This window comes from Bubalus kerabau, chromosome 11, assembly GCF_029407905.1.
Source record: "Bubalus kerabau isolate K-KA32 ecotype Philippines breed swamp buffalo chromosome 11, PCC_UOA_SB_1v2, whole genome shotgun sequence".
Taxonomy (NCBI): domain Eukaryota; kingdom Metazoa; phylum Chordata; class Mammalia; order Artiodactyla; family Bovidae; genus Bubalus; species Bubalus kerabau.
The window spans coordinates 23,999,391-24,027,337 of record NC_073634.1 but is presented as its reverse complement, the minus strand read 5'-3'; the positions used below and the strand labels follow the sequence as shown (position 1 = coordinate 24,027,337).

The window sequence follows — 27,947 nt, the reverse complement described above, 5'->3', positions numbered from 1 at the left end:
AGCAGCCAAATTAATGAATTAATTAAACTAAAACAAAACCACAACTGACCTCATGGGACTTAGAATCTGGTGAAAGAGACAGACGATAAAATAAAAACTCACAGGAGAGTATGACAGATGCGGTGAGTATGGTGTTCAGAGGACCCTGATGGAGCAGGAAGCGGCAGCACCTAGTGCAGCCAGCGAGGTCGGGAGAGGTTTTCCAAAGATGTGTCCCAAGGCTAATCCTGAAAGGTAAGTCAGAACTGGCTAACTTGACAAAGGCGTAGGACTACCATCACCTGTGAATGACAGGAGTGGTCACGTGAGTGTCACTCTGGCAACTACCGCTCTTCGTTCTTGCAAGAAGATGATGTATATCTGATTATTGGAAACAAGATTCTCTAACATTCCAGATCTTCGTCACAAGGCATTAAATCTGTCACAGGAATGGACTCTTGTTGTCCATATTTGGGGTGAAGGCAAGACAGTTATGTTACACATATCCTATGGGCTCCTGGCTCTGACAGTTTTTTGGGCAAAAGTCTTAAGAAACAGAGCAGAAGGTAAATTAGTCCTCATGAGCTCCTGGCTAAACGCAGACTACTGAAATGATGTTCTGCGTAACATCTGGACATGGACACTCTTCTCAGTAACTGACTGAGAAAATTCACCTGGGGTGAATTTTATTTCAATGCTTTTAACTTCTCATCATCTGAAATAACTCTTTTTGCTACCTGGTGGCCCTGGGGCCTGACTCTGAGAAGATAAACAGATGGTCACTGCAGGAGTCACTGGGTCTTCATGTTTATTCATTTTTTAGCCCTCTCCTTTTTGGCAGGTCCCCTTTCTAGCTTATCTCACACAACCCAGTAACATAAGCGCAGAATGAAAACCAGAATCCCTCCAGACAGTCCTCAGCACAAGTAACTCCTGTTTATAATAACAATTAAAAACCATTTTGAGAAAACAGAAAAGAAAATCTGGCATAGACATTCTAGAAAAATTTGGGGGCGGAGGGTAGGTGGGAAGGAATTTTCTCTAATAATTTTTTCTCCTTTGAAAAATAAATAGTAAAAAAATATTAAGTATGTTATTCAAAAATTATTTTCTATGATTTGTCCTATACATTGACTTGTGAATCTATGTAAGATGTCTTAGGATTTAGACAGACTTACCAACTGACCTTCATAAATCTCTTTGCCTCTGTAAAATTCAATTTTCCCACTTATAAAAATGGAGCTAATAGTGTTATCTACCAAATACAGATACTGTGATTTTTTTGTTCTTCTTTTTGTTTGTTTGTTTTTGTCTGAACCATGCAGATTGCAGGATCTCAGTTCCCCAATCAGGGATCAAACCCATGCCCTCGGCAGTGAAAGCACAGAGCCCTAACACTGGGCTGGCAGGGAAGTCCCCGGCACTGTGGTGTTTAACTGAGGGAATGCTATGAAGGGGGTTGTGCCTCTTGGCCAGCACCTGGCATATAGCCAGTGCTCTCTCTGTCTGTCACGCACACACACTCCAGAAATACAGAGAACAGAACAATTATTCATTATGGTCTTTAAGTTATTAATACTAAAGGAAAGTACACTACTTCCTCCAGAGAGCGCTAACATTTTCATTCAAAAAGATTTCTCTTTTTTGAAACTTTCTCTCTTAGTGATTTTTTAATCTAAAACAATGGTTTTTTAAAGTGTCTCTGAATCATGGGCTCCTTTGAGAATATTCTAAAAGTTACGGGCTCTCTCTGCATGAAAATGCACACACACACACACACACACACAATGTTCTTAGAACCTCCAAAGTCCAGTGATACATGCCTGGTTAAGAATCTCTGATCTGTATAGCCTGGTGAGTATTTTCTGCCTATCCCACTACTTGTCACAAAACAAGCTGCCCTCTGACGCTAAAATGCACCTTTGGAATGTTGCAGTCCCATAACCTGAGGTGTTTAGTCAAGAAACGCAGCCTGAGTGTCTCCTGGCAGATTCCTGTAGCAGTGTCGTAAGGGCCTTGCGCAATACACCAGGCCTCCTTCCAGACTGCTTACGACTCCTCCATATTCTTGCAGCGTGGACAGCTAGTATGTGAAAGGACACAGAAGCTAGCCTTCATCTGAGCAAGTCAACAGCCCAGAGAAACTGCAGGAAAATAATGAATCTGAGAAAGTGGAAATTGCCCCCATGACAGCTGATTAAGCAAACTGTCCTCTTGGTCACAGGATATATCAGAAGTCATCATCGCCAATTATTATTACCGGCTTCAGGAGCGTCCTGTTCACTTGTTGGGAAAACTCAATAGATGTCAGAATGGATTTTAGAGTCAGAAAGGCCTGTATTTAAATCCCAGCTTTCTTTGCTATAAAAAATGGTGGAATAGTAATACAGTTGCCATTAGGGACTGTAGCCAAGGGTAATAACAGCATAGGCTTTGGAGTTAGGGAAACTTGCTAGAAATGTTGACTCCACCAATGACTTACCCGTTTAACTCTGTGCAGGTTACCTGACCTCTCCAAATGCCCATTTTTTCCAAACGAGGCTTAACTAAAGCATAACGCCTATTTCAAAGGGCAATTCAATGAGCTAAGGCATGTATATATGCTTAGCTCAGAGTCTGGTACATACTAAACACACAGTAAATGGTGACGATGATGATGATGGTGGTGGTCATGCTGCTGCTGCTGCTAAGTCACGTCAGTCACATCCGACTCTGTGCGACCCCATAGACAGCAGCCCACCAGGCTCCCGTCCCTGGGATTCTGCAGGCAAGAACACTGGAGTGGGTTGTCATTTCCTTCTCCAGTGCATGAAAATGAAAAGTGAAAGTGAAGTCACTCAGTCGTGTCCGACTCTTCACGACCCCATAGACTGTAGCCCACCAGGCTCCTCCATCCATGGGATTTCCCAGGCAAGAGTACTGGAGTGGGGTGCCATTGCCTTCTCCAGATGGTGGTCATAATAATAGCTAATACTTAATAAGCTCTTAACTAAATTCCAGGAACTGTTCTATGCACTTTACACGTATTACCTCATTAAATCTCCACAACCAATGAGGTAGGTCCAGTTATTACCTCCACTTTACATATAAGGCCTGCAGAGGTAAAATACATTGTTCAGCATCACAGAGCTGGTGAGAATTGAAGCCTAAGCAGTCAAGGTTTGAGTCTGTGTTAACTACTGTGTTTTTCTGATTGTGATGAGTCAAAATCAGCCCTTTTAAATAGCCATTCATGGTCATACCAAGAACTCAATTCACTAAGGCCAGTGAATTGAGTCCATTTCTCTGGCTGGGGCTCCCTTGCCTGCCCCGTACGTTTCAGCCCCATGGTGGGGGACCTACTGCCCAGGAGCAGGTGCATTTCCAGGGTCAGAGGACATTGATCCAGGAGGGTTTGGGAAGGTGGTCTTGAAAGGAAGGTCAAGACCACCTTCCCAAACCCTCCTGCATCCACTGGACTTCGGCACTTAACTACTCTGGCGTGAGAGGGACAGCCCTTCTACCTGACCACACAGAGATACAGTGTTTGGGGTTTGCTTGAGGATTTCAAAAGGTGAACACATTGGGGCAGAAGAATTTTCCCGCATGTCTGTTTTGCTGCTTCAGAGGCTCCAACTACAAAGAGGGACCAGGAAGCCCAGGCTCAGAGGAAAACCCTGGCCTTCTGCTCTCCCCCAAGAGTCAAAAGGCTTCCACAGTCATGGTTCACAGGAACCCAAAAAGAGCAGCAGGGACAGGTGGGCTGATGTCCTTACACCATGGAAAACATAGTCACTGAACACAGAGAGCCAAACTATGTTAACGGCCTAGGTCAGAGAACAGAACCTGTGAAGGAGAGGGGAGAAACCAGTCCAGTCTTTCTGGTCAGATGACCCAGTGGCCGTGACAAGAAATGGCTTTATGTGGGGGATTTAGCCCCTCTGAACTCCATCGGTGCTTCGCCTTCTCACAAATCACCCGACACAAATATACCATCTAAGCTTCAAGGCACACGCCTGTCTCCCTCATCCTGAATCTGCTGCCCCAAGCTCCTCTGACACAGAAATGTTGGTTCCATTATAGCTGCTCAGCCTCCTTTGGCTTAGTTTGAACACAGAAGTTCTGTGTTTGTACTAGTGGAGTGAGGCAGGCAGCCTTGAAACACAGGGCCAGCTGCTCCGGTCTCACTACCTGCAAGAGGTGGTCATTATCTTCTCTGCAACAGTGTGCTCTACATACCTGGAGTTCTATTTTGTCTTTGTACCTGTCCCTGCCCACAAGGATAACCTCACATGCTACAAATCTGGGAGCAGTTCTCTGTCCTGGGAAGAATTCTGGAATGGAGACATAAAAGGAAAGAGGAAGCATGCTCCCCAGGAACCAAACGCAGTTGCATTCAAATATAAACCACTGGCTTCTCAGATTGGGTTACATGGCCTGTGGCTCAGGGAGCTTGGAGGGATGAAGCATCCGGGCTTCAGTGAGCAGTATCTGCAGGGAGTCATCAAACGGCCTCTGATCTGTGGCTAATCTAGATGAAGATACAGGAGGTTTTTCTCAAACGATGACAGAGAGCATGAAGCTGGAAGGCAGACATGCTTGGGATAACAGAACCAGGAATCCAAAAGAAAGTATAAAGTGGGGGGTAAAGCACTGATGCCAGGATGAAATTTATGGACAAGAACAGATGTGTGAGTCCTGCATGTGTCTGAAAAATAAAAACCCAAACCAAAGGATACCACCTAGGTTTAGATTATAACTCTTAATCCTAGGTACAAAACAATCTGAAGTTCTATTTCCTCACTAGTGAAACTGGGACACTGTGGCCCCTCCCTCATGAAGTTGTCATGAGGATTAAGAACAGCTGATACAGGGCAAGTGCTCAGCACAGTGATGTGATGACCGTTGTGATGGTAACAGGTAACATGTAGATGGTTCTCTGTACAGTGCTTCATACCCAGGCAGTACGGCTGCAGAGCAGGTGGTTCTTAACCATCATATTATACTAACTCTCATAAAGCTTAAATCTAGTTAGTACATTATTACCAACTAAGGGAGAGATGTGGGCTGCCCTGGTGGCTCAGCAGTAAAGAATCTGCTTGTGATGCAGGAGACATGGGTTTGATCCCTGGGTCGTGAAGATCCCCTGGAGAAGGAAACAGCAACCCACTCCAGTATTCTTGCCTGGGGAATCTCATGGACAGAGGAGCCTGGCGGGCTACAGTCCATGGGGTTGCAAAGAGTCGGACACGACTTAGTGACTGAACCACCAACAAAGAAGAGATGTAGCTAAGCCACAGTAGGTGTGAAAATGACTTTAAGGATGTGGTTGGCAGTCAGTTCGATGGAAGTTACATAAAGACTGTAATGAGGTTGTTGACAGTTCTTGTTACTATTTGCAGCAGAGGCATCACAGGATGACCTGAGGATGTTCTGCCTCAAGAAGAAATGACTTTGAAGTGACAAGACAGCTGCCTGCTAAAGTTATGAGCCTGCTCTTTAGGGACCCAAGGCCCACGACTAAGCCAGGTGGGGGTCAGCGCTAGGTAGACAGATTTCAGCTCAATATCAGGAAGGCCTTTCTGACATGCTGGTCCAGGATGGGCAGTGAGCATCCTGCCCAGTGTCAGCAAAGCCTATGGTTCTGAGATTCAAATACTCGACAGGTGAGTGCTGGTTGGAGAAGATAAGGTCCTGTCCAGCTGAGACATTCCAGGGCTATAGGTACAATGGCCCATGAGACAAACACAATGCAGAAAGTTGTTCCTTTCAGGAGCACCCTGTGATTTCTGGTTAACTCTTTCCTCTTTTTTTAAATAAAAATCTCAGCTTGTCTTACCTAAGGAAGCCATTGACAGAGAGCAGTTCTTTCCAGAATGAGCTACAAAGAAAAGATTTTGTAAGAGAGGCCCAGGGTCTTCCCTGGTGGTCCAGTGGTTGAGAATTCACCCTGCAAGGCAGGACCCCTGGTCCAGGAAGATTCCACATGCTGCAGGGCAACAAAGCCCACACATCAGAACTACTGAAGCCTGCGTGCTCTAGAGCCCATGCCCCACAACAGAAGAAGGCACCACGCATCGCAACTAGAGAGTAGGCCCTGCTCACCACAACTAGAGAGAGCCTGCGGGCAGCAATGAAGACCCAGCGCAACCAAAAATAAATTAAAAAAAAAAAAAGCATTGACGTGTGAAGTCCTGGAGCAGAGTGGGGTATAGAGGTAGCTAAGGGGTAGCAGGAGGACTCAGGATTGTTAAGGAGAGGAGTCAATGGGCAGAAATAGGTGCCCAAAGTGAGGAAAGCAACAAAAGTTACAGGAGGTTACACAGAGTGGTGTAGAGCCTTTTCAACAGCTACTCAAAGCATGGACCAGGAAGCATCCGCGCAGGCATCGCCTAGTGCTTGTTAGAAACAGGCTCCACTCACACCAAGTCAGAGTCATTGCCAAGTCCACCAGGCGACTCGGGTGCACTTTAAAGGTGAAAGACAGTGATGTGGAAACCATCTAAGACAGACCTGGGCTCACGTGTGCTGAGCTTTCGTCTCCAAAAGTAAAGGAAAAAAAAGGTGGGGCTGGAGGAAGACCTGGAGTCTGATCTCCATGGGGATGGCCCAGCTGTGCCTTCCAGCCCAAGCTGCTCCAGTGATGTCTGTGTCTTTAGTCGGGTTCAGAACAGTCAGTCAAATCTGCATAAGGAAACCAGCGGTAATGGGGCCTGTGGGCACAGCTATTCATCTGACACCTAATTAAGCCATCTTGACAAATCATCTCTAGAATGCCCATTATTATTTTAGGAAATGACACAAAGAGAATGATAATTAAAAGTAACAGCCTCGGAGTGAATTTGGACTTCATTCCAGTGGTTGGCAAGTCAAGAACCTTGGGATTTTTTTTTTTAAGGTAATATTTCTATAAATGTTCATAGATCACACAACCTCAAAGTTTGTCTCTGCTGCAGGTTTTTTCCTCTTTCCTTTGCCATTGCTTTGAGTTTGCAGCTTTATTCTACTGCTGTTTTTTTCTTTTTTCCCCACTGAGAACTTTTTGATCTTGACTTACAGTGGGGGAGGGCACTGCTTCTGGATATTTCATGCCATCTGAAGCAGAAAATGCCGAACACCATCACATGACTTTTTCAGGTGAGAACGCAGTTTTACACTTCACAGATGGGCCCGTGTGAGGCCTGTTCATGCAGAGGATTTTTCCACCCCAGGCTTCCATCTGGATGGTATCCGGGGATTTGCACTGAAGTTCACCCACTGCCTTCCTGCTAGACCCGCTCTCCTCCTGAGCACCATGTTCCCCTGGTCTTCAGGGTGTCCGTTAGGGCGCTCACATCCTTTGTCACCTGCCCGGGCCCACTATCTATGACCTGAGCCACTTGGTCAGTAACATCCTCGCTGTCCGGCTTTACGCCCTGTCCCCTCCTCCTGCTCCTCCTTCCTGACAAAATGCACTGAGGGATCATCCCACAGTCCACTTTCTCTGCTTCTGACTCCAGCTACCGAGAGAAATGGAGAGAACCCCCAGAACCAACTGCGGCCACCACAATTTCACAGTCTCTGTCCTCTCCTGGATTCTCAGCAGCACTTGCAAACATTTCACTTCTCTTCAGTTAGCTCTGCTCCTCTCCCACCAAAACCCTCCTCTTCCTTGATCCTGCATTTCCATCTTAGGGAAGCACCCTCTTCCCTCTTTTCAAGTTGTTTGAACGCAGATTCAAAACAAGGGGCCTCCTGAGCTCACTTAGGCAGCTTTTACAGCTCTGCATTCGAGCAAATGAATGAGGATCTCTAGGGCAGTCCCGAGATGCCGAATCTAGACATTGCCTTGGCTGGGAACCACTCGGCCTACATTCCCTGACCCTCTCGCCTCATTTCCAGTTACTCACCAGTTGTCAGTCTGGCTTCTCTCCTCACATCTGAGAAAGGGGCAGCAGTGACAGCCACTACGGCCCAGGCATGCTGCCCAGGTTCCCAGGACCTCTCTGGGAACTGACGTGGCTGGTCAGTCCAAGACAGCTGGATACCTTTTCTCTTTTTCGCCTTCTTCCTCTGACCATTTTCTCAGTGCCATTAGTGTGAGTCTTTCTTGCACTTTAAATAAGTTTGGTGGTGGCCTCCAGTTCCCCTGGGTTCAGCCCTCAGACCCCTTGACCATCTCAGTCTATGGTTCCTCCCTGGGAAATCCATATGGCTTAATCTGCAAAACACATGCTGAATTGCAGTCCTGCTCTCATTTCTCTCGTAACGTATCCATTCGTCCAACTCCTTGCTGGACATCCCCACCTGGTTGCTCCCCAGGCATCTTAACCTCATATATCCCTGAGACCAAATCCACAGTTCCCCCAGCCCTTCCCCTTCTTCATTCTAGCCCTGTGCCAGCTCCTCCTCCTCTATCCTGTGCTACTTAATATCTCCTAATATCTCCATTTCTGCTGCCCGGGAGCTGCCCTAGAAACCCAGATGCCATCCTATAACCTTCCTGCTTCCTCATTTACTACATGTCATTCAGGATTCCTAAGTTTTACCTCTTAAATATTGTAAGACTACACCTCTTCCATCTGACTTCTTGTTCCGGTCATCCTTATTTCTTGCTTGGTCTACTGAAATAGACTCTTCATCAGACTCTATCTCTAGTCAAGCCCCACCCCTGACAGTGGCTGGGGTGATATTTGTAAAATGCCAGTCTTGGCTAGGTGCATCCCCTGACTTAAATGCTTCAAAGTCTTCCAGGATTGAAATATAAAATCCTAGCTCCTTAGGATGGCACAGAATGCCCATGGTGACTATATTCAACTACCAGGCTGGGACCAGGGTGATGCAATCAAGGACCCAGGGTTCAAAACTTAAGGAGACACTCATTCTTGGGTGCTGACCCTGCACCTTCATGGCCCTGAGAATGAGTGCTGCCTTACATTTTGCACCATAAAATTGCCTCACCCTAGCCTCCACCCTGCCCAACTGTCTCTGTAGCTTTTGACTTAACAGTCCACCCCCACTCCCACCTTTTGTGCTTAGTACTCTTACTCTCCTTGTTGCTAGACCCTCACAGACACACTTCTCAAAGCTCAGAGTGATATCAAGAACGCCTCTTCCAATCCTACCTCTATGGTCCCTTCATTCCATGGGCATCACCGCTACCACTGCCCTGACTACATCAGTCTTCACTCCCTGTGAGCTTCTCAAGAGCACAGATAGTGTTTCTCTGGCTAGCACCCCAGGCAGCACGTAGCAATCAGCAGGTGTTCTACCAATGTTTCTGCTAAGTCACTTCAGTCGTGTCCAACTCTGTGCGACCCCATAGACGGTGGCCCACCAGGCTCCCCCGTCCCTGGGATTCTCCAGGCAAGAATACTGGAGTGGGTTGCCATTTCCTTCTCCAATGCATGAAAGTGAAAAGTGAAAGTGAAGTCGCTCAGTCGTGTCTGACTCTTAGCGACGCCATGGACTGTAGCCCACCAGGCTCCTCCATCCATGGGATTTTCCAGGCAAGAGTACTGGAGTGGGGTGCCATTGCCTTCTTCGTCTACCAATGTTAGCTGAACTGAATACAAGCCGGCTCTGAGAACTCGCTTGAGTTAGCCTCAGATCCACAGCTACCTCTCATCTGCTTCAGAATGACCTCTAAGGACTGCTATGCGCCAGGTATAAACTCGAGCCAGGCCTCTGTCCAGACCTCCGAGGGCAGAGGGGTGGCTGTTAAACCATCAGCTTTCAAAGGGTGGTAGTCAGAGTTTTAGCAAACGACTCCCCTTCTGACAAATTAACTTGATGTTAGTCTGAACTTTCCAGAGGAGTTATACAATGTCTGGCCAAGCACTATTTCTGAGCTTTCTTCCTGCCAAATTTTCAGCATGCTGGCTCATGCTTGCCAATCTTATAGCAGTGATATTTTCTAGTAGGGAACATGAGTAGCTTTGGGAGTTATTCTGGATCTCATAAAGTTGTTCCCCGGGCCATTTTATAGAGTGGGTTTCAGTAACACATCCCCTCGGGGGGTTTTGTTGCTGCCAAGAGAGGTCCTTGGAGTTTCTGTTGTTGAACTTCCTTGAGTACCATCTAGGAGGGATCTGTCATAGACAAAACAGCTCTAGGGTAAATAAAACTGTAGCCTTATTTAGGGGCTTCCCTGGTGACTCTGACAGTAAAGCGTCTGCCTGAAATGCCAGAAACCCGAGTTCGATCCCTGGGTGGGGAAGATACTCTGGAGAAAGAAATGGCAACCCACTCCAGTATTCTTGCCTGGAAAATTCCATGGACAGAGGAGCCTGGTAGGCTACAGTCCATGGGATTGCAAAGAACTGACCATGACTGAGTGACTTCACTTTCACTTTATTTTTTGGGGGATGCGCCCTGTGCTATGTCCATGGCTGTATGTTTTCCATACAGCCTGGGTATATCTAATTTGCTCAGCCTTTTACCTTCCCCAGGGCTGTATTGTACCTGGCACCTAGTACGTGATATCATCTGGTGACAGGGCATGGGAGGAGAAACTTGGGGGCCAGACTTGGACCTGGAGGGGCTAGTCTCCAGAATTGCATAGCTGAGGATAACAAATAGAACACCATGCTCTGGCTTTCCGCTTACAGGGAGGCCCAAGAATACTGGAGTGGGTAGTCTATCCCTTCTCCAGGCGATCTTCCTGACCCAAGGATCGATCCTAGGTCCACCACATTGCAGGCAGATTCTTTACCATCTGAGCCTCAGGGATGGAGAAGGGAAGGAGTAATTGATAGCATGTGCAGGGTGGCTACTTCTTGGTTTCACTTTTCTGTTTAGCATAGATAAGTTTTCTAGCTTCAAGTCAAAGAAACCCAGCCTGAAACTCCCTTCTAGCTCCCTACTTTGGATCTATTACTAAATCCTGACAGAACATCTGAGGTAGACGTAGGCTTAATGGAGAGGAAGATAAGGGAGCCTGAGTACACAAACTCTGAAACAGATTATGTCATTACAAAACCCCCAGAGCAACAAAGAATCCTCTATTTCCAGGAAGTAGGGGAAATATTTCTAAGGAGGAAGTGTGGGGCTCGAAGAGAGTGGGGGTCTGTGCAGCAAGGAGGGGTTATAAGGTGGTCCCTGTGGTTGGGAGGGAGGTTCTGAAACAGGGGCATGAGTGAGGCACAGTGGGTGATGTGCTGGGGAAGCAGCTGGTGTCTGGCCTGAGAGCTACGTAAAACTTTTTTTAAAACTGAAAAGTATTATAAAGTAAGATTTGCATTTTGGTTAGATAACTTTAGCAACAAGATGGAGGACAAATCTAGAGAGATTTTTCACCCCCTGGTTAGAGAACTGTTGTCCGCATTCATTTGGTCTTTCGCTGATCCCAATTTATGAAGTTTGTAATACAAGCCAGGCACTGATCTAGAGAAGAAAAGATAGCCTACACCAGGACTCAATAATACATATTGAGGAGACAGATTCAAGACATACTTTGTTGTTAAAAATCATCAAGACCTTGGAACTTCCCTGGCGGGCCAATGCAGAGGAAATGGGTTCGATCCCTGGTCCAGGAAGATCCCACATGCAGCAAGGCAACTAAGCCCATGTCCTACAAATACTGAGCCCATGAGCCACAACTACCAAAGCCCTCATGCCCTAGCCCACACTCCACAGCAAGAGAAGCCACTGTAACGAGAAGCCTGCGCACTGCAACAAGAGAGTAGCCCCCTCTCGGCAACTAGAGAAAGCCAGTGTGGAGCAATGAAGACTCAGCACAGCCATAAATGAATACAATTTTTAAAAAATCATTAGGACCTAGTGACTAACAATATGGGGATAAGTGGGAGGAGGGACTGAAAAGGAAAGAGGAAGCATACTGATGAATGGTTGGAACTAATACTATGTCCAGAGGATTTTTAGAGTATACCCTGTATGATACCATAATGAGGGATACGTGTCATTATACATTTGTCCAAACCACTGAATACACCACACGAAGAGAGAACCCTAGGGAATTCCCTGGTGGTTCAGTGGTTAGGACTCTGCTTCCACTGCAGGAACTAAGATCCTGCAAGATCCATGGCACAGCCAAAAAAAAAAAAAAAAAAAAATGAACCCTGATGTAAATTGTGAACGTTGGGTGATAAAGATGTGTCAGTTTAGGTTTATCAATTATAATAAATGCACCATCCTAGTGGAGGATGTTGATAACGGGGAGGCTATGCATATGTGGGGCTTCTCTGGTGGCTCAGTGGTAAAGAATCCACCTATCAATGTAGGAGACACAGGTTTAACCCCTGGGTCAGGAAGACTCCCTGAAGAAGGAAATGGCAACCTGCTCCAGTATTCTTGCCTGGGAAATCCTATGGACAGGGGAACCTGGCAGATTACAGTCCATGGGGTCGCAAGAGAGTCAGACATAGTTCAGTTGCTCAGTCATGTCTGACTCTTTGTGACCCCAAGAACTGCAGCATGCCAGCCTTCCCTGTCCATCACCAACTACCAGAGCTTGCTCAAACTCATGTCCATCAAGTCAGTGATGCCATTCAACCATCTCATCCTCTGTTGTCCCCTTCTCCTCCTGCCTTCAATCTTTCCCAGCATTAGGGTCTTTTCCAAGGAGTCAGTTCTTCACATCAGGTGGCCAAAGCATTGGAGTTTCAGCCTCAGCATCAATCCTTCCAATGAATATTCAGGACTGAATAAGTTGAACACAACTTAGCGACTAAACAACAGCAACATGCATATGTGGGAGTAGAGAGTATGGAAAATATCTGTACTTTCTGTTCAATTTTGCTGTGAACATAAAACTTCTCTAAAAAAGATTAAGCTTATTAAAAAAAAAAAATCAGTAGGACCTGACAATGATATTGAGTGGGGTGGGGAGGTGGGATGAAAAGGTAAGAGGAAACCTATTGATGGAGGGTTGCAACTAATACTATACCCATTACTTTAGAATTATATAAAGTCCAAAGGATTTTTCTGTAAGAAGCTCTGCAAAGATTAAAACACGTAGATCAAAACAGTCTTCATTTGCACTACCTTTGAACCAGGAGACTACTTTGGGATTTGTTATTTCTCCAGGTCAGAGACTTAGACCTGCCCTAGGGAAGTAATTATAAAACCAACTGAATTGTAGGTTGAACCCAGAGAGGTTGAAATAAAATACAAACGTCTTGCTGAGCTTCTCTCCGCAGCCTCGTGGTAAGCCTTTCCTACCAGTTCTAATTTTGTCAAAATGGGGTTGCTTTCATGTAATTTTAGAAGGAGCTTTCAAAAATGGAGAACAGCGAGAACCGCAAGTGAACACAGATGGGCTGGGGGACAGCGTGGATTTCATTTTATAAAAATGAAAAGTATCCATCTCAAGGAAGAGAATGAGACTTTACTAATGTTACTTTAAGAGGCAAATCAAATCATTCGCTTTGTTAATTCCTTATCTACAACTACGAGTAAAGAATAGCAAAACTAGAAAAAGAAGAAAAAAAAGCTGTGTGCTCTAAATGCCTATAAAGACACATGCTTAGTTCTGCACTGGGTTGTATGCATCATAAAGTCTTGCTGGGCAGGTGGCCCAGATCGCCTCCAAGTCTCACAGTTCTGTAAGGCAAAAGGATGAAATATAATATTTACAACCCTGGGAATGAATTAATCCCTGAAGAAAAGAAGGACTGAATTTTCTCACCTGCTCACATTCAGCTGGCTCAGAACCTAAGCAGGGCACGAAGGACGGGTTTCTTCCTGTTGCCACAGGGCAGGACACCAGATTCAAGCCTTGAAGCTAAATATCTGACCTGTCAGTGCTGGGTCTTTGTGGACTTCCACCTGTTCTTCCTGGTAAATAGCTTCTAGGAGTTTCACCTCTGGGAAACTGCAGGGACAGCCCTGACAACAACACCAAAAACATTCTCAAGAATAGCTGAAGATGCCTCAGGTAACAGAGTATGCACCCATCCTAAGCAGTAGCAAATGCTATATGGGCTGCACTTTTTTTTTTTTTAAAGTGGAGAAAAGCAGCTGCTCAGAAGAAGCTAAGCTCCACTTACTGCTGACATGCAAACCCAGCTTTGACAGCTGAGCTGCAGCTTTGCTCCTGGTCCACAGGTGAAATGAGCTCTCAGCCTTGCAGAAACGTATTGGTGCAGGAGAGAGGTGCCTATGAGCAAGGACCAGGCCTCACACTTGCTGGGGCATTTCTGGTGGGCTTTGAGGAAAAGGACAGCCTTCTACCAGAGCAGAGAAAGGGGAAGAATGAAGAGGCCACACAGTGCAGGCTCTTGTCTTCCATGCTTTACTGCCAGAAAGGGCTGAAGACATTTTATATGTCCTCGCAAAACTGTCAACAGGAAGAAAGGCAGGAGTAAAACAGGTACTCAAGGCTGCTGGAGGTCCTCACACCCTGCCTGTAGTAGAGATCTAAAGGCAGCTATAGAACTTCCCTGGTGGTCCAGTGGTTAAGAATCCGCCTGCCAATGTAAGGGACACGGGTTTGATCTCTGGTCTAGGAAGATTCCACATGTCGTGGGGCAGCTAAGCCTGTGCGCCACAGCTACTGAAGCCCTTGTGCCCTAGAGCTCTTGCTCTGCAACGAGAGAAGCCATTGCAATGAGAAGCACACACCCTGCAGCTAGAATAAAGCCCTCATGCAGCACTGAAACCCAGTGGAGCCAAAAATAAAATAAGAGAAAAATAATAAACGTGGCTATAAGTTTAAGATGAGGGGATCTCATCACATTATGCTTGCTTTGGTTCCCTGAAATTCTCTGTCAGGGTATTCCTTTCCTCTCTCTGTAATAACACCCAATCAGTAAGACTGCTGCTAAGTCGCTTCAGTCGTGTCCAACTCTGTGCAACCCCATGGACTGCAGCCTCCCAGGCTCCTCCATCCATGGGATTTTCCAGGCAACAGTACTGGAGTGGGGTGCCATTGCCTTCTCCCATCAGTAAGACTGAGAAGAACAAAATGGAGGACAGGACTTTACTTCTTCCCCAAACATACATGGGGGGAAGGTTCCTTTTTGCTGAGTAGCTCAGCCATAGTATTACAACTACTGTACAGTAAGAGGTGTTACTTTCTATACAATGTGTTTTCCTACTACCTGAGAAGTTACTTACTAAGGGTCTATAACCAAGGTAACACACCCCCAGAGTCTAGATCTGCATCAGCATTTCCCTTAAGAGCTCAGGTTACAGCTTTTATGAAGGAGTTGAAAAACAAATATAAATTAACAGCCACAAAAGATGGAGACTTGGCCTCTATCTTTGTCTGTCTCCTTTTTTTTCTTTGTAAATATTTTGAACAAACTTGTCTTTGGTTTTCTTTGCAGAAAAGCAGAAATAAACTGAGAAAAAGGAGAAACGGGAAGGAAAATGGTGAGAGAAGCGGGGAGGCCACCTGTATAAAAGGTGGCAGAAGAATGAGAACCGACAACTATCCAAAGCTTTATTTATTTAGTTCCTAGTTTTCTGTTTCTTGGCTATATGGTGATCCTGGCTATCTATATAGTCAAGAAATTAATTTACTTTTCTTTTTTTTCCCTCTCTTGTCTTCCTTTCCAATCTCCCAGAATGTTTTTTGACATCTGACCATTTGTAGGATACAGGTCGAGTTAAGAGCCTGCCTCAGTTTTAACACCAGACTGCCTGGGTTTGAACCCCAGTTTTCCACTGCTCTTTAACTGAATGCTCCTCGGTACGTGACTCAAACTCCTTGTGTTACTGTTCCCACCTCCATTAAATAAGAAAAATGAGCAGAACCTGGTTATAGGGTTGTGGTATGGATTCTCTATTTATAAAGTGCTCTCTGAAATGCCAGCCATGATTATTATAAACCCTCACCTCATCTCTCAGTTAAATAGTATCTTCCTTTGCCTCAATTCAACACAACTGCAGTCTCTAGTTACTGTATATCAGTTCCCAGAACTCTTAATGAGTGCGGCTGGTCTAACAGGTTTCTTGTAGCATGTCTCAAGGAAGTGGGCTTGGGATTCAGTGCAGCCCAGTTCTGGCTGAATACCTGGTACACCTGTGAGTCTGTCCTGGGTGGATTGCCCTTGAACCCCAGGCAACCCTAGGGTCATCCAGGGCCAACCCAGGACTGCAGCCATAGCAGAGCCTGGTGCAGATCTGACCTGGCCCCCACAAACCTCTATTGATCCATCCATAATTTTCTGCCACCAAAAGCATGCGCTGAATTCAGAAGCCCAGCACTGCCCCGGGGACAGTCTTGCTGTTTCCTGCACTGCCCATCCTTGTCCATCTCCATCCAAAACATCTTTCTCCTTCTCACTACCTGGCAAAATTCTACTTGCCCTTCCAAGATTTATTTCATTCTCATCTCTTCTATCATAGGAATTACATCTATCTTGACATTATTTTCCAGGTTAGTGGATAATATTCTGGCTTGACTCCTCCACCAGTCAATTTCTGGTGATCCCGGCTACACTGGGGAGGCATTTTTTTTTTTCATGTTGCAATAAAAGCACATATTGGGCAAGAAAAATTTATTTCTAAGAAGAAACATATTTCAGTGAATGTTTAAACCATATAACACTCCCAGAACAGAAACAAAAACTATCATGAAATTTTTAATCTTCATCCTTAGAAGTCCATCATCTTCAGAGCCAGGTAAACAGAGCCTCAAAATCCACCATCATTACTGAAATTGGGGACACATTTCTGAATGACCAAATGACTTTGGACTGGCCTCAGTTAAGCCACTTGCCTGTGGGCTTTTGGTCAATGTTAAGAGTCAGATAAGGGACAATGGATACATTTATATGTATTCTGAGTTACTTTGCTGTCCACCTGAAACTATCACAACATTGTTAATTGGATATACTCTAATATAAAATAAGAAGTTTAAAAAAGAAATGTAATCTGAGCTCCTACAGATTTCTTCTTGGCTGAAAGTGGGCCAGACATGTGAAATCTTACATCACTGAAGGGGAGAATAGAAGTTACCGCCATTTTTGGAGGAAGTTCCAAAGGAACAATAGTTGTTTCTTAAGCATTTCTGAGAAAGAAGGAAGAAAACATCCCTTAATTTCAGTTTAAGTGCCACTGGGCAAACAGATATAATCTATGAGGGACCAGCTAAAAGTATGATTATGTAAAAGAAAATTACAAATTTTTCATGAGCTCTGAAGTTGTTGCAACTTATTTACATAATAGAGTTCTAATGAATTTGAAGGATGGTGAAGATGGTAGTAAAATGTTATACTAAGAGCCTTACAGAATTACAAAATGTAAGAGTTACAAGTGACTTTATAGACCAATTGTTGGTTCTTAATCATGAGTATGGTGCTTCCTCGGTGGCTCAGCAGTAAAGAATCTGCCTGCCAATGCAGGAGACACAAGTTTGATCCCTGGGTAGGAAAGATCCCCTGGAGGAGGGCATGGCAACCCACTCCAGTATTCTTGCTAGGAAATTCCTGTGGACAGAGGAGCCTGGTGGGCTACAGTCCATGGGGTCACAAAGAGTTAGACACATTGAAGCAACTGAGTACACAGGCAATCATGAACACATGATACAATTTTCACTGGTCCACAGAAAACTAAGAGAGATTTGGATAATCAGTTGTCACATTCTTTTACAAAGTAAGACAAATTCAATTTAAAAGGTCCTTCTTTATTCCAAGATTAAATTTTTCACATATTTGTGGTATTAATATATTCTTTCTTTTATGAAAAATGGTGACTATGAATGGTAGTTTTTTTTTTTCAAATGTAGCCTATTTAACTCTGCTTCTTATTATTATCCCAATCAGTTAAATTTTTTAAATCAAAATATAATATGCATATATTCCCAATTAATTTTAATAGCTCTGTATTTGTAATAGCTTTCAAAATGAAAAGTTGAGCAATCTGAGATAAATTTCCCTAATTTTTAAAAATAAAATTTATGGGTATGATTTATAAAAATTTATGAACCCTGATTGAATTCAACACCCTATTTGCAAAAAAAAAAAAAAAAAGGAGTCTAGAGAGGTTAAATATTAAAGCATTATACATGCACTGAAGGTCCTGTAGCCAGTCAATAGCCAAGCCAAGACTGGAACCTGGGCTCTTGCCTCCTGAAAGTTCAGAGCTCTTACAGCCTACTCAGCTTCACAGGTGTCCAGGATTAGTACAGAGGGGAGAATTTGACCTAAAGCTACTTACAGTGCAGAACTGTGATGAACATGAGTTTTACGTGTTCAATTAGATTACATGTTAAGTTGTATTGTGCTCTGCCACAATTATCTCTTACAATCATGACAAATAATCTTTACCTGGCATGAATTATGCATTTTTGTGTGTGATTTTCATCTGATCAAAACTCAGTAGGATAACATAAAATTTTACAAATATACAGAAAGAAATATGCCCTTATTTCATCACCTCGTTCATAAGCTACTTAGCTCATTTTCTTACTTATCAGTCACAAAACAGTAGCTGCCACTATTGTTCCCCTGCAGCTCACAACATAAGAGCTCCAACGCAAGAATTCTGCCTCTAGGACAAGATGAGCCAGCTTACTCAAGCCTACCTATTAAGCCATGTCCTTATCAGATAACACATGGGATCAGACCAAGGTAAATATAAAAAAACCCTGGAGCCAGGAAAACATTCAACTCTGTGATGCCAAAAAATTGTAATCAGAGGAGCTGATGAAGAAAGTATTTGTCTTTCTAGACTTCTGCTCTGCCTTCCCTTCATCCTCTACTTTTGTTTATTTTAGCTTTCTTTGATGATGCTTTTAACATTCAGCTGATCTCTGATTTTAACAAAATCCCAGTAAGAATATGTACCTATCGCTTTGGGGGTGATTACTCCAAGTTAATTTCTATAACCTGCCACAGATAATAGTACCCCTGCAGGTCATCTTGTTGTCATCCATCTGTCCCCTGGAGCCAGATGGGGGTACACATATGATCCAGTACAAAATTACACTCATCAATCCTGGAGATAACACACGAACCAAGGTTTCTTCTTTCTTTTTTTAAACTGAGGTAACTCATATATCATTTCAAAGTGCACAGTTCAGCAATGATTAGTGTATTTACAAGGTTGTGCAACCATCACCACTATCCAATTCCAGAATCTTTCACCCCCAAAGAAATCTCATACTCATTATCAGTCCCCATTCTCCTCTGTCCCCAGCCCCTGGGAAACCACTAATCGGCTTTCTATCTCTATGGATTTGCCTATTGAACGAAGGTACTTTTGATCCCAAATAATAATAATAACCAAAGTGACCTCAATTCAGTTAACCCAGGAGACACATAAACACACAGATACACACACACACACACCCCCATGAAATTCCTCTCTGGCAACACCTCACCTTCCCTTCTAATATGCAGGACTCCTTCCACGCCATTCCCCTGTATTTCAGAGGTGATATACCTGCATTTGTCTTACTCAAGATGCAAGCCATCCCACCTTTTTCCTCTTCTGTCAAAAACCATGACATGTTCTAACAGGGTTCTGCATTTGTAGGGTAATGCTTAGGTAAATTCCCCTCTGCTAAGATGCTAAGAAATAACAGATTAACAGTTTAGTGGAGACCTTCTAAGTCTAAAGCTCAGCTGGGATGACCAGATGACCCAGTTTGTTTGGGACTATCTCAGCGTATGCCTGTTGCCTGGCTTAATTATTAACAGCATTCCCTTTCCCTCTCAAAATTGTCATGGTTTGAGTGTCTAACTACATGGTCTCCCAACCTTACCCAAAATAAATGACTAATCATGGTAACTATGAGCACTGTGTCAGGCCAACAGGGGAAACATATTTAGGGAAATGAAGTTTTAATGTTTCTCACACTGCACCCCAGCTCTGCATTCCTATAAAAGGTTCAAATTCACCAACCTGTAGGAATCAGGACTTCATCCACAGGCAAAAAAGCATCAGCTTCTATAGTGACTTCATGGTCATATATATTTGGGGAACCCTGGGAGAGAAAAAGTAGAGAAAGAAATGAAGATTTAATGCTCAGTCTTATATATTTGCTTTACAACTTCTCTTGCAGAAATGATTTCAAGTATTGATGAAAACTTCAGAAATCTCATTTGACCGATGAGGATGATTAATATGTTCATTTAAGTTAGGTAGGTAGGGGCTCAGAATAGTAGCCGATACATCTGAAAGAAGATTCCAAGGATGATCCCAGCATGACTTTTCTGAATGGAATGATGAAAGTGAAAAGTCAGAGAAACAATGGTGGTTTGAAAACCTTTAGGGTTTACACTTATTAGCAGAGGGGTTTCTTCTACTCTTCACATGCCAGGCAAAGAGAAGAGCAAGGGTCAGCAACCTGTAACACACAGGTGCTGGGTGTTCAAAGCATCGCCTGTAGGCTCACTAGGGGTGGGCCACGTCACCATTTCTCTGGCCTAGTTCCCACCCAGAAGTCCCCCACTCCCTGCCACATAGCAGAAGACTGGGAGTCAGAACTGGGGTCCCAGCTTCTCCATAAAGACAGCCTGCCCTCCTGGCAGAGTCCAAGGCTGGTACATTAAGTGTTAGTTGGTGGTCAGAAAGGCCTGGGATCTAATCCTGGCTCCCAGTGAGTGGCCCAGGGAAGTCACTAAACTTCCTGGAATCTCACTTCCTTCAGCATAAGACTGGGCTGATGCACCCATTCTGTCCAGGGTTCTCATGGGGAACAGTTTAGTCAAATGTGCTTGCAAACTGGAAAATACACATATATGCTTCTAACAAGAAGGATTATATTTTAATAGCAGTATTTTTTAGTTAATTAAAAAATTTATTTATTTATTTATTTATTTATGGCTGTGCTGGGTCTTTACTGCTGCACAGGCTTTTCTCTAGTTTCACAGAGTTGGGGCTATTCTTTAGTTGCGGTGCAAGGGCTTCTCACTGCTGTGGCTTCTCTTGTTGCAGAGTACAGGCTCTAGGGTGCACGGGCTTCAGTAGTTGTGGCCCACAAGCTCAGTACTGTGGTTCCGAGGCTCTAAAGTACAAGCTCAATAGCTGTGGTGCACAGGCTCAGTTCCTCTGCACCATGGGGATCTTCCCGGATCAGGGATCTAACCTGTGTCTGACGCACTGGCAGGCGGATTATTGACCACTGAGCACCAGGGAAGCCCTAATAGCAGTGTTTTAGAGTTTCCCAGCAAAAGATGTCGGAGAAGGCAATGGCACCCCACCCCAGTACTCTTGCCTGGAAAATCCCATGGATGGAGGAGCCTGGTAGGCTGCAGTCCATGGGGTCATTAGGAGTCGGACACGACTGAGTGACTTCACTTTCACTTTTCACTTTCACACATTGGAGAAGGAAATGGCAACCCACTCCAGTGTTCTTGCCTGGAGAAGCCCAGGGACAGGGGAGCCTGGTGGGCTGCCGTCTATGGGGTTGCAAAGAGTTGGACACTACTGAAGCGACTTAGCAGCAGCAGCAGCAAAAGATGTGGGATGGAAAGCAGCTGAGGGCTTTGCTGAGTGAATGCTCAAAAATAAACTACACAGGTAGTTTCCAACTGGGGATGATTTTGCCCCACAGCTGTCCTGAAACATGTTCAATTGTCATGACCAGGGACAGTCATGCTCCTGGGGAAGCAGTTCTTGGAAGAGGCCATGGATTCTGTCAAATAGCCGACCACACCCAGGACAGCCTCCCCACCCCCAGAACGAGGAATTATCTGGCCCAAAATGTCAACAGTGTTGAGGCCAAGAAACCCTGAGCTGAGGTAAACTGAAGGCTCTGCAGTTTCCTCAGACGTAGGCAGAGAGAGGAGTGCGCTCTGGGTACAAACTGAAAACAGACTCTACGGTGAGATGGCCTCAGCCGCACAATCAAATGGAGTCATCCTGAGGAGGAAGGCCAAGATTTTAGAGGCCATGAGAATTGATGTCTACACATGACAGAGACCATTTTATTTACACTACCAAGAGGCTCTGTTTCTGAGGAACTAGGATCCACTTGGCTTGTCCCAGCGGTCGTGGGTAGGAGTGGGTGGGAGACAAGGCTGGAGCAGAGGGCTCTGCCCACACCTTCTTAGCCACATCTTTCGACCCTGATCTGACCTGGGAAGGCAGGTCCAAGATGGCAGTGGCCTGCATGGCTGCCTACAGCTGTTACAGCTAGAAGGGTCTCTCTCCCGTGTGAGTCTCCCTGTGGCATCATCGCGTGCCTCAGGCTACCGAGAGCACCGAAGAGGCGCCTGGGACTGAGGAAGAGAATTTGGGACTCTTTCTTTGGCTCGAATTATTTGTCTGATGCTCACCTCAAGGTTGAGTAGTATTCCACTGTATGAATATATCACTTGTTTATCTGTTCTCCTGTTAACAGACTTTTGGGTTGCTTCGAAATTTTTGTTTTACTATTATGAATAGAGTGTCTTAGGAATTTCCTTTTACTTTTTTTTCTAACACTAGAGCAGGAAGAAAATGATTCCATATGAAAATCACAGACCAATAAACTGAGTCCAAGATGTTGAGAAGAAGTCTGGGAGGAGAAAGAAAGAAACACTGACTAAGCACCCACTCTCTTAATTGTTGAGTCACTAAACAGCAGGAACATTCCTTCAGTAAAGAAAGCATGCTTTTCAGTTTATGGCTCTTACTTGGAATAATGCAATGTCTCCATTAGTGGATTATTACTGTTGGATGATTTTCTTTTCCAGGCTGATGAAAACTTGGCAAGGAATGCTGATTCACAAACAGAACTGAGGCCCATCTCTGAGTTCAGTGTTTGCTTTCGTTAACTTTGGTTGCTACTATTTGTATTAATAATGTTAACCATTGAGAGCTGACTATGGCTTGGATGGGGCATTAAAGACCTTTTTGTGCATTGCCATGACCACCACCTTAATTCAGCTCTAATCACCTCTAGCAAGATAGACACTGTTGGTTCCTACCCAAAAGCCATCTCAACTCCATTATTAGCAAACACCCTCCTTTCCCCCTGGCAGAACACTGACTAGTTGATTCATCCTATATGAGGATATATTCAGGGATAGGACCCCTACCTGGGCCCCAGAGAGCAAACTAATTCCCTCGCTGGTGATTAGGTTAGGCAGAGCATAGGACACACTCTGGCCAACAAAATGTAAGCAAAGTCTGTTGAGGAGCTTCTGGAAAAAGTTTTGCTTCTTCTTAAAAATGGAACATTAGAGATGGAAAAAAAAGAGGAGGTCCTTTTTTAAAAATCTCTGGATGTGACTATATGAAAAGGTGACTCATGGAGCTGTGGCAACCATTTTGTAATTATGAGGGGATAAGCCTGAAGGGGATAAGCCTAAAACCGTAACACTGAAAAAGCAGAATGGAATGATGGAATTTGGGTCCTTGATCACATACCTACACAGACATACCAGAACCATAACTATTGCTTTTCATCTCAAATTGCCCCAGGCCTGCTTTCATAGCTCTTAAGGCAAAGTTTCAGTTTTGTTTTGTTTTTTTAAAGTTCACCCACTTTTGCATTAGATAAGAAAGGAACAGCCAAAAAAAAAAAACCTCAACTAATCTACAACCTACATACCTTTTCCATTCTTTGAAAAACACCATGCTTTCCTGTCTCTAGGCCTTCAACACTCAAACTTAGAAGTGATGAGTCAAAGCTTGACCCCCCCCCCAAGTAGGACAAAAGTTTGCTAATTAAATGTAAAAGACAAACAAAAAGAAAATATATATGATGAGTTGATTACTTTAAATATTAAGTTTTGAGCTATTTTTCCTGGGGAGGGTTTAAAACACACAATAATGCTTTTCTGGTGGGGCAAGAGATGTTCTGAAAATTCAGAGACCCCTTGACCCCAGGCTGATTAACTGCCCAGCAACTCTTACATGTCTGCTCCAAAGGCTGGTGGCCCCCACGTACCCCCACCCCTGGAGCTACTGGCTGTGGATCTGAACTGTACTTCCTAAGACAGCACACACAAGGGAGTTCGCCCTGACCACTTTTTTGTGTGGATCTGTGATCTGGGAAACAATCCAGCCTCTGGAAAAAAAAAAATTTAGAAATACCTGTCCCTCCAAGTCCTTGTAGGATTCGAAGGGTGGAAAATTCTGGTCAGGAGGGTCCTCCTCTTGGGTAAACAGAAAGAGCCTTAGTGAACCTTACATCCCCATTTTGTGTCCTTCATTGGAACACACAGGCAGATGTAATACTTCACACTGAATTTCTCTATTTCTGAATCTATTCCTTTAGACCACCCCCTTGGTTACAAAAATGTGGAAAATAATGAAAAATCACCATGATCTGCTACCCACATAATACCATTAATATTTTGTGTTTATTTCTGTGAAGTTTCTTTCTGAACTTATTTTTAAAAGTGGGGTTTTATGCTTATGACTGCAGAGTCTTTTATGGCTTGTGCATATTTGTCTTTTTTTTTTTTTGGTTTGTCTTTAGGATCTCAAGAAGGATGGTTCTTGAACATAAGGAATGAGCAAGTGAAGAACCAGCTTTCTTATTTTCAAAGGAAGAGCTTTGGAAATTATGTAAGAACAAAGTAGCTCATGCTATTTGAAAAGATTCTAGAAAAAAATCAGCAGGACCATCAGCAAACTCCTAAAAAGTATAAAAATGCAAGGTATTACTAGCTGGCTGTGAACATCATCTTGTGGTAGGAAATCATGCCAAAATGATTCAAGTATAGTGAACAATGATGAGCTTCTCCGATGAAGAGAAAGTCATAGACAGAATCTAGTTTAGCTAAGTCTTTTATTCTGTGTCATGTAATAACTTCCTCAATAAGCTAAAATATTACCAGTAGGGGGGAATGAGGTAGTTTAGAAGGATAATTACCTAAGAGGGGCTCTCAGTGTCTTCCCACCACTCTTAGGTGGGTTTGTACAGTGGGAGCACCCCAATACTGGCAGCATTTCCTAAAAGGGGCTGGGCTAAGCACATTTCCAAGGATCCAATGTAGAAAATGCCTTACTTAGAAGTAATTTTTAGGGGAGGGGGAGGAGTGGAATAGGGGAAGCAAATGTAAGCCCTTGTCACAGTTAGAGGAGAGGGAGTTCTTTTTTTTTTTAATATTTTTATTTATTTATTTGGCTGAGCCTGGAGGATCTTCAGTTGTGGCATGCAAACTCTTAGTCGCAGCAAATGAACTCTTAGTTTCAGCATGTGGGATCTAATTCCCTGACGAGGGATCGAACCTGGGACCCCTGCTTTGGGAGTTCAAGAGTCTTAGCCACCTGGGAAGTCCCAGATGAGAGGGAGTTCTTGAAATAGCTAGTTTTACCTGTCTGAGCATGTGGGCAGCCAAGCGACTCAATGTACTCCCTTCCCTATAATTTCCATTTGTGGAGCAGCTACTACGAGTCAGATGCTTTGCTGGGTGCTGTTCCTCACTCCAAGGGCGACCCCATCTCCAGAGTAATTCCCTAGTGGGTTAGTCTCTTCAGTCACAGCCCCACCACCCCCAAGTCATTCCACAAAGCTCATTGCAAGAGAGAAGAGGCAAGTGACACTTTACACTACAGCAGGTGAGCAGAGGCAAGTTCACTTACCTGGCCTGCCAGGTTGAAGTAAGAATGGTTGGTCAGATTGACTGGGGTGGTCTGACTCGCCTGTGCTCGATAGTTGACCACAAGCTCGCCGCCATCCAGCGTGTACGTCACCCAGACTTTTAACTCTCCAGGGTAGCCTTCCTCACCATCTGGACTGACCCGTGAGAACTCAACACCATTTGACAGCACCCGAGGGGTCCAGAGGACCTGGAAGAAAGTGTTTTCAAAGCTATTTAGTCACTCTAGTGCTGAGCTAAATGCCACATTGCAATATTTAAGGACAGCTTGGAACCTTAAAAATAAAACTAGTGAGGATAACAAAACAGAAGCAGACTCACAGATAGAAAAAACTCATGTTACCAATAGGGTTACCATAAGGATAGAGGATTAAACATACAAACATCTATGTATAAAATAAATAAACTACAAGGATATATTGTACAGCATGGGGGATATAGCCAATAGCTTCCCTTGTGGCTCAGCTGGTAAAGAATCTGCCTGCAATGCGGGAGACCCAGGTTTGATCCCTGGATTGGGAAGATCCCCTGGAGAAGGGAAAGGCTCCCTACTCCAGTATTCTAGCCTGGAGAATTCCATGGACTGTATAGTCCATGGGGTCACAAAGAGTTGGACATGACTGAGTGACTTTCACTTTCACTTATAGTAACTTTATTTATTTAGAGAAGAGGTTAATTTTTTTTTGGCTGTACTGGGTCTTCGTTGTTGCATGGGCTTTTCTATAGTTGCAGCGAGTAGGGGCTACTCTCTAGTTGCAATGTGTAGGCTTCTCATTGCGGTGGCTTCTCTTGTGGCAGAGCATGGGCTCTAGGCATGTGGGCTTCAGTAGCTGTGGTTCCCAGGCACAAGCTCAGTAGCTATGGCACACGGGCTTAGTAGCTCTGCAGCATGTGGGATATTTCAGCACCAGGGATTGAACCTGGGTCTCCTGCATTGGCAGGCGGATTCTTTACTACTGAACCATTAGGGAAGACCCTATAATAACTTTAAATGGAATATAATCTTTAAAACTTGTGAATCACAATGTTATACACCTGAAATTTGTACGTAATCTTCTATGCCTTATCAAGTGCCCATTATGAGCCCAGGGACTTGCTAGAAACATCACACAATCTTTTCTGTCTCAGGACTGACTTAAAGTGGGTACCACTATCCTCATTTAAAGATGAGAGAGCAGAGGCTCAGAAAGGATAAACTGCTTGTTCCAGGCCACACAGCTAGTAAAACGCTGGATTTGAATCAAGTGATCTAATCCTAGAGCCTGCCTACTTATTATACACCATCAGAGGATGAGGTAGCCAGAGACCTCCAGTCCCTTTGGGGAGCCCTGGGATCACTAGTAAAGGGAATCTTTGCTGACATGAGACCTTCATTTGTTGGGTGCTCATTAGCCACTGACCTGGTGCTTTACATAAACCATTTGAAAAGGATTTGGCTGAACCAACTAAAATTACCATTTTTGTAGGTCAAAAGAGTTGTGCACTGGCAATTTCTTTTTTTTTCCTGCTGGCAATTTCATATGGGTACAACTAATATTATTACCCACATTTTACAGATAAACAAACTGAATTCAGTGGTGTTAACTTGCCCTTAATGTGGGAGGTGTTAATTCTACCTCCCACATTCTATAGGATGGAGTAGAACCCTTTCACACTTAATGCAGTTACTTAAAGGGAAAAAAATCTTGTTTAAAGTCATACATGTAATGAGTGACAGAGCTAGGATTCAAACTTAGCCTGAGAGTCTACACTATTCCACAGCCTTACTTTCAGTGAATGTTTTATTCCAATCTTCATTTTCAACAGCGGAGTTGAGACCAAACACTGTCATTCCAAATAGACTTGGAAGACAGCAACCTGTGTGGGCCATAAGAGTGGCCCATGCGCCCAGGCTCTGCCTACCCACTCCTGACATGGCCTGCATCTCTCACTGACACTACATTTGCCAGGAAGTAGAGCCCAGTAGGAAGGGAGGTCTCTGCCTTCACCTACAGTGAAAGCAGCTGGTATCTGAAACAAATTTAGTGACCTCGGTAAAAAATTAATTTTATACCCTAATTATCTTCTGGAAATGGTGAACTTTTGAGACACTTGAAATATAAAACCTGGTATATGTGTGATTAAAGAAAAAGGTCAATTAAAGTCAATCCTAAAGGAAATCAGTCCTGAATATTCATTGGAAGGACTGATGCTGAAATTGAAACTCCAATATTTTGGGCACCTGATGTGAAGAACTGACACATTGGAAAAGACTCTAATGCTGGGAAAGATTCAAGGCAGGAGAAGGGGACAACAGAGGATGAGATGGCTGGATGGCATCACAGACTCAATGGACATGAGTTTGAGCAAGCTCCGGGAGTTGGTGATGGACAGGGAAGCCTGGCGTGCTGCAGTCCATTGGGTCGCAAAATGTCAGATACTACTGAGCGACTGAACTGAACTGAAAGAAAAAGGAATCCCCCAAATGGGAAATTTTATAAATAAAATATTTGAAATAAAATGGTCTTAACTTGCTACCTTGTTTTTCTCCTTTAGAGAAAGAACACGATGGAAAGATTT

General features: G+C 44.2%; 1 protein-coding gene across 1 annotated transcript in view; it reads right to left on the bottom strand.

Moving 5' to 3' along the window:
• The window catches only part of GALM (galactose mutarotase), a 57,291-nt gene that overhangs the window by 14,648 nt on the left and 14,696 nt on the right, over positions 1-27,947 (bottom strand). The window contains exons 3-4 of the mRNA XM_055539846.1: positions 25,372-25,578; positions 19,753-19,834 (exon numbers count right to left, since the gene is read on the bottom strand). Coding sequence (XP_055395821.1) covers positions 19,753-19,834; positions 25,372-25,578 — 289 coding nt within the window. The remainder of the gene's footprint in view (positions 1-19,752; positions 19,835-25,371; positions 25,579-27,947) is intronic.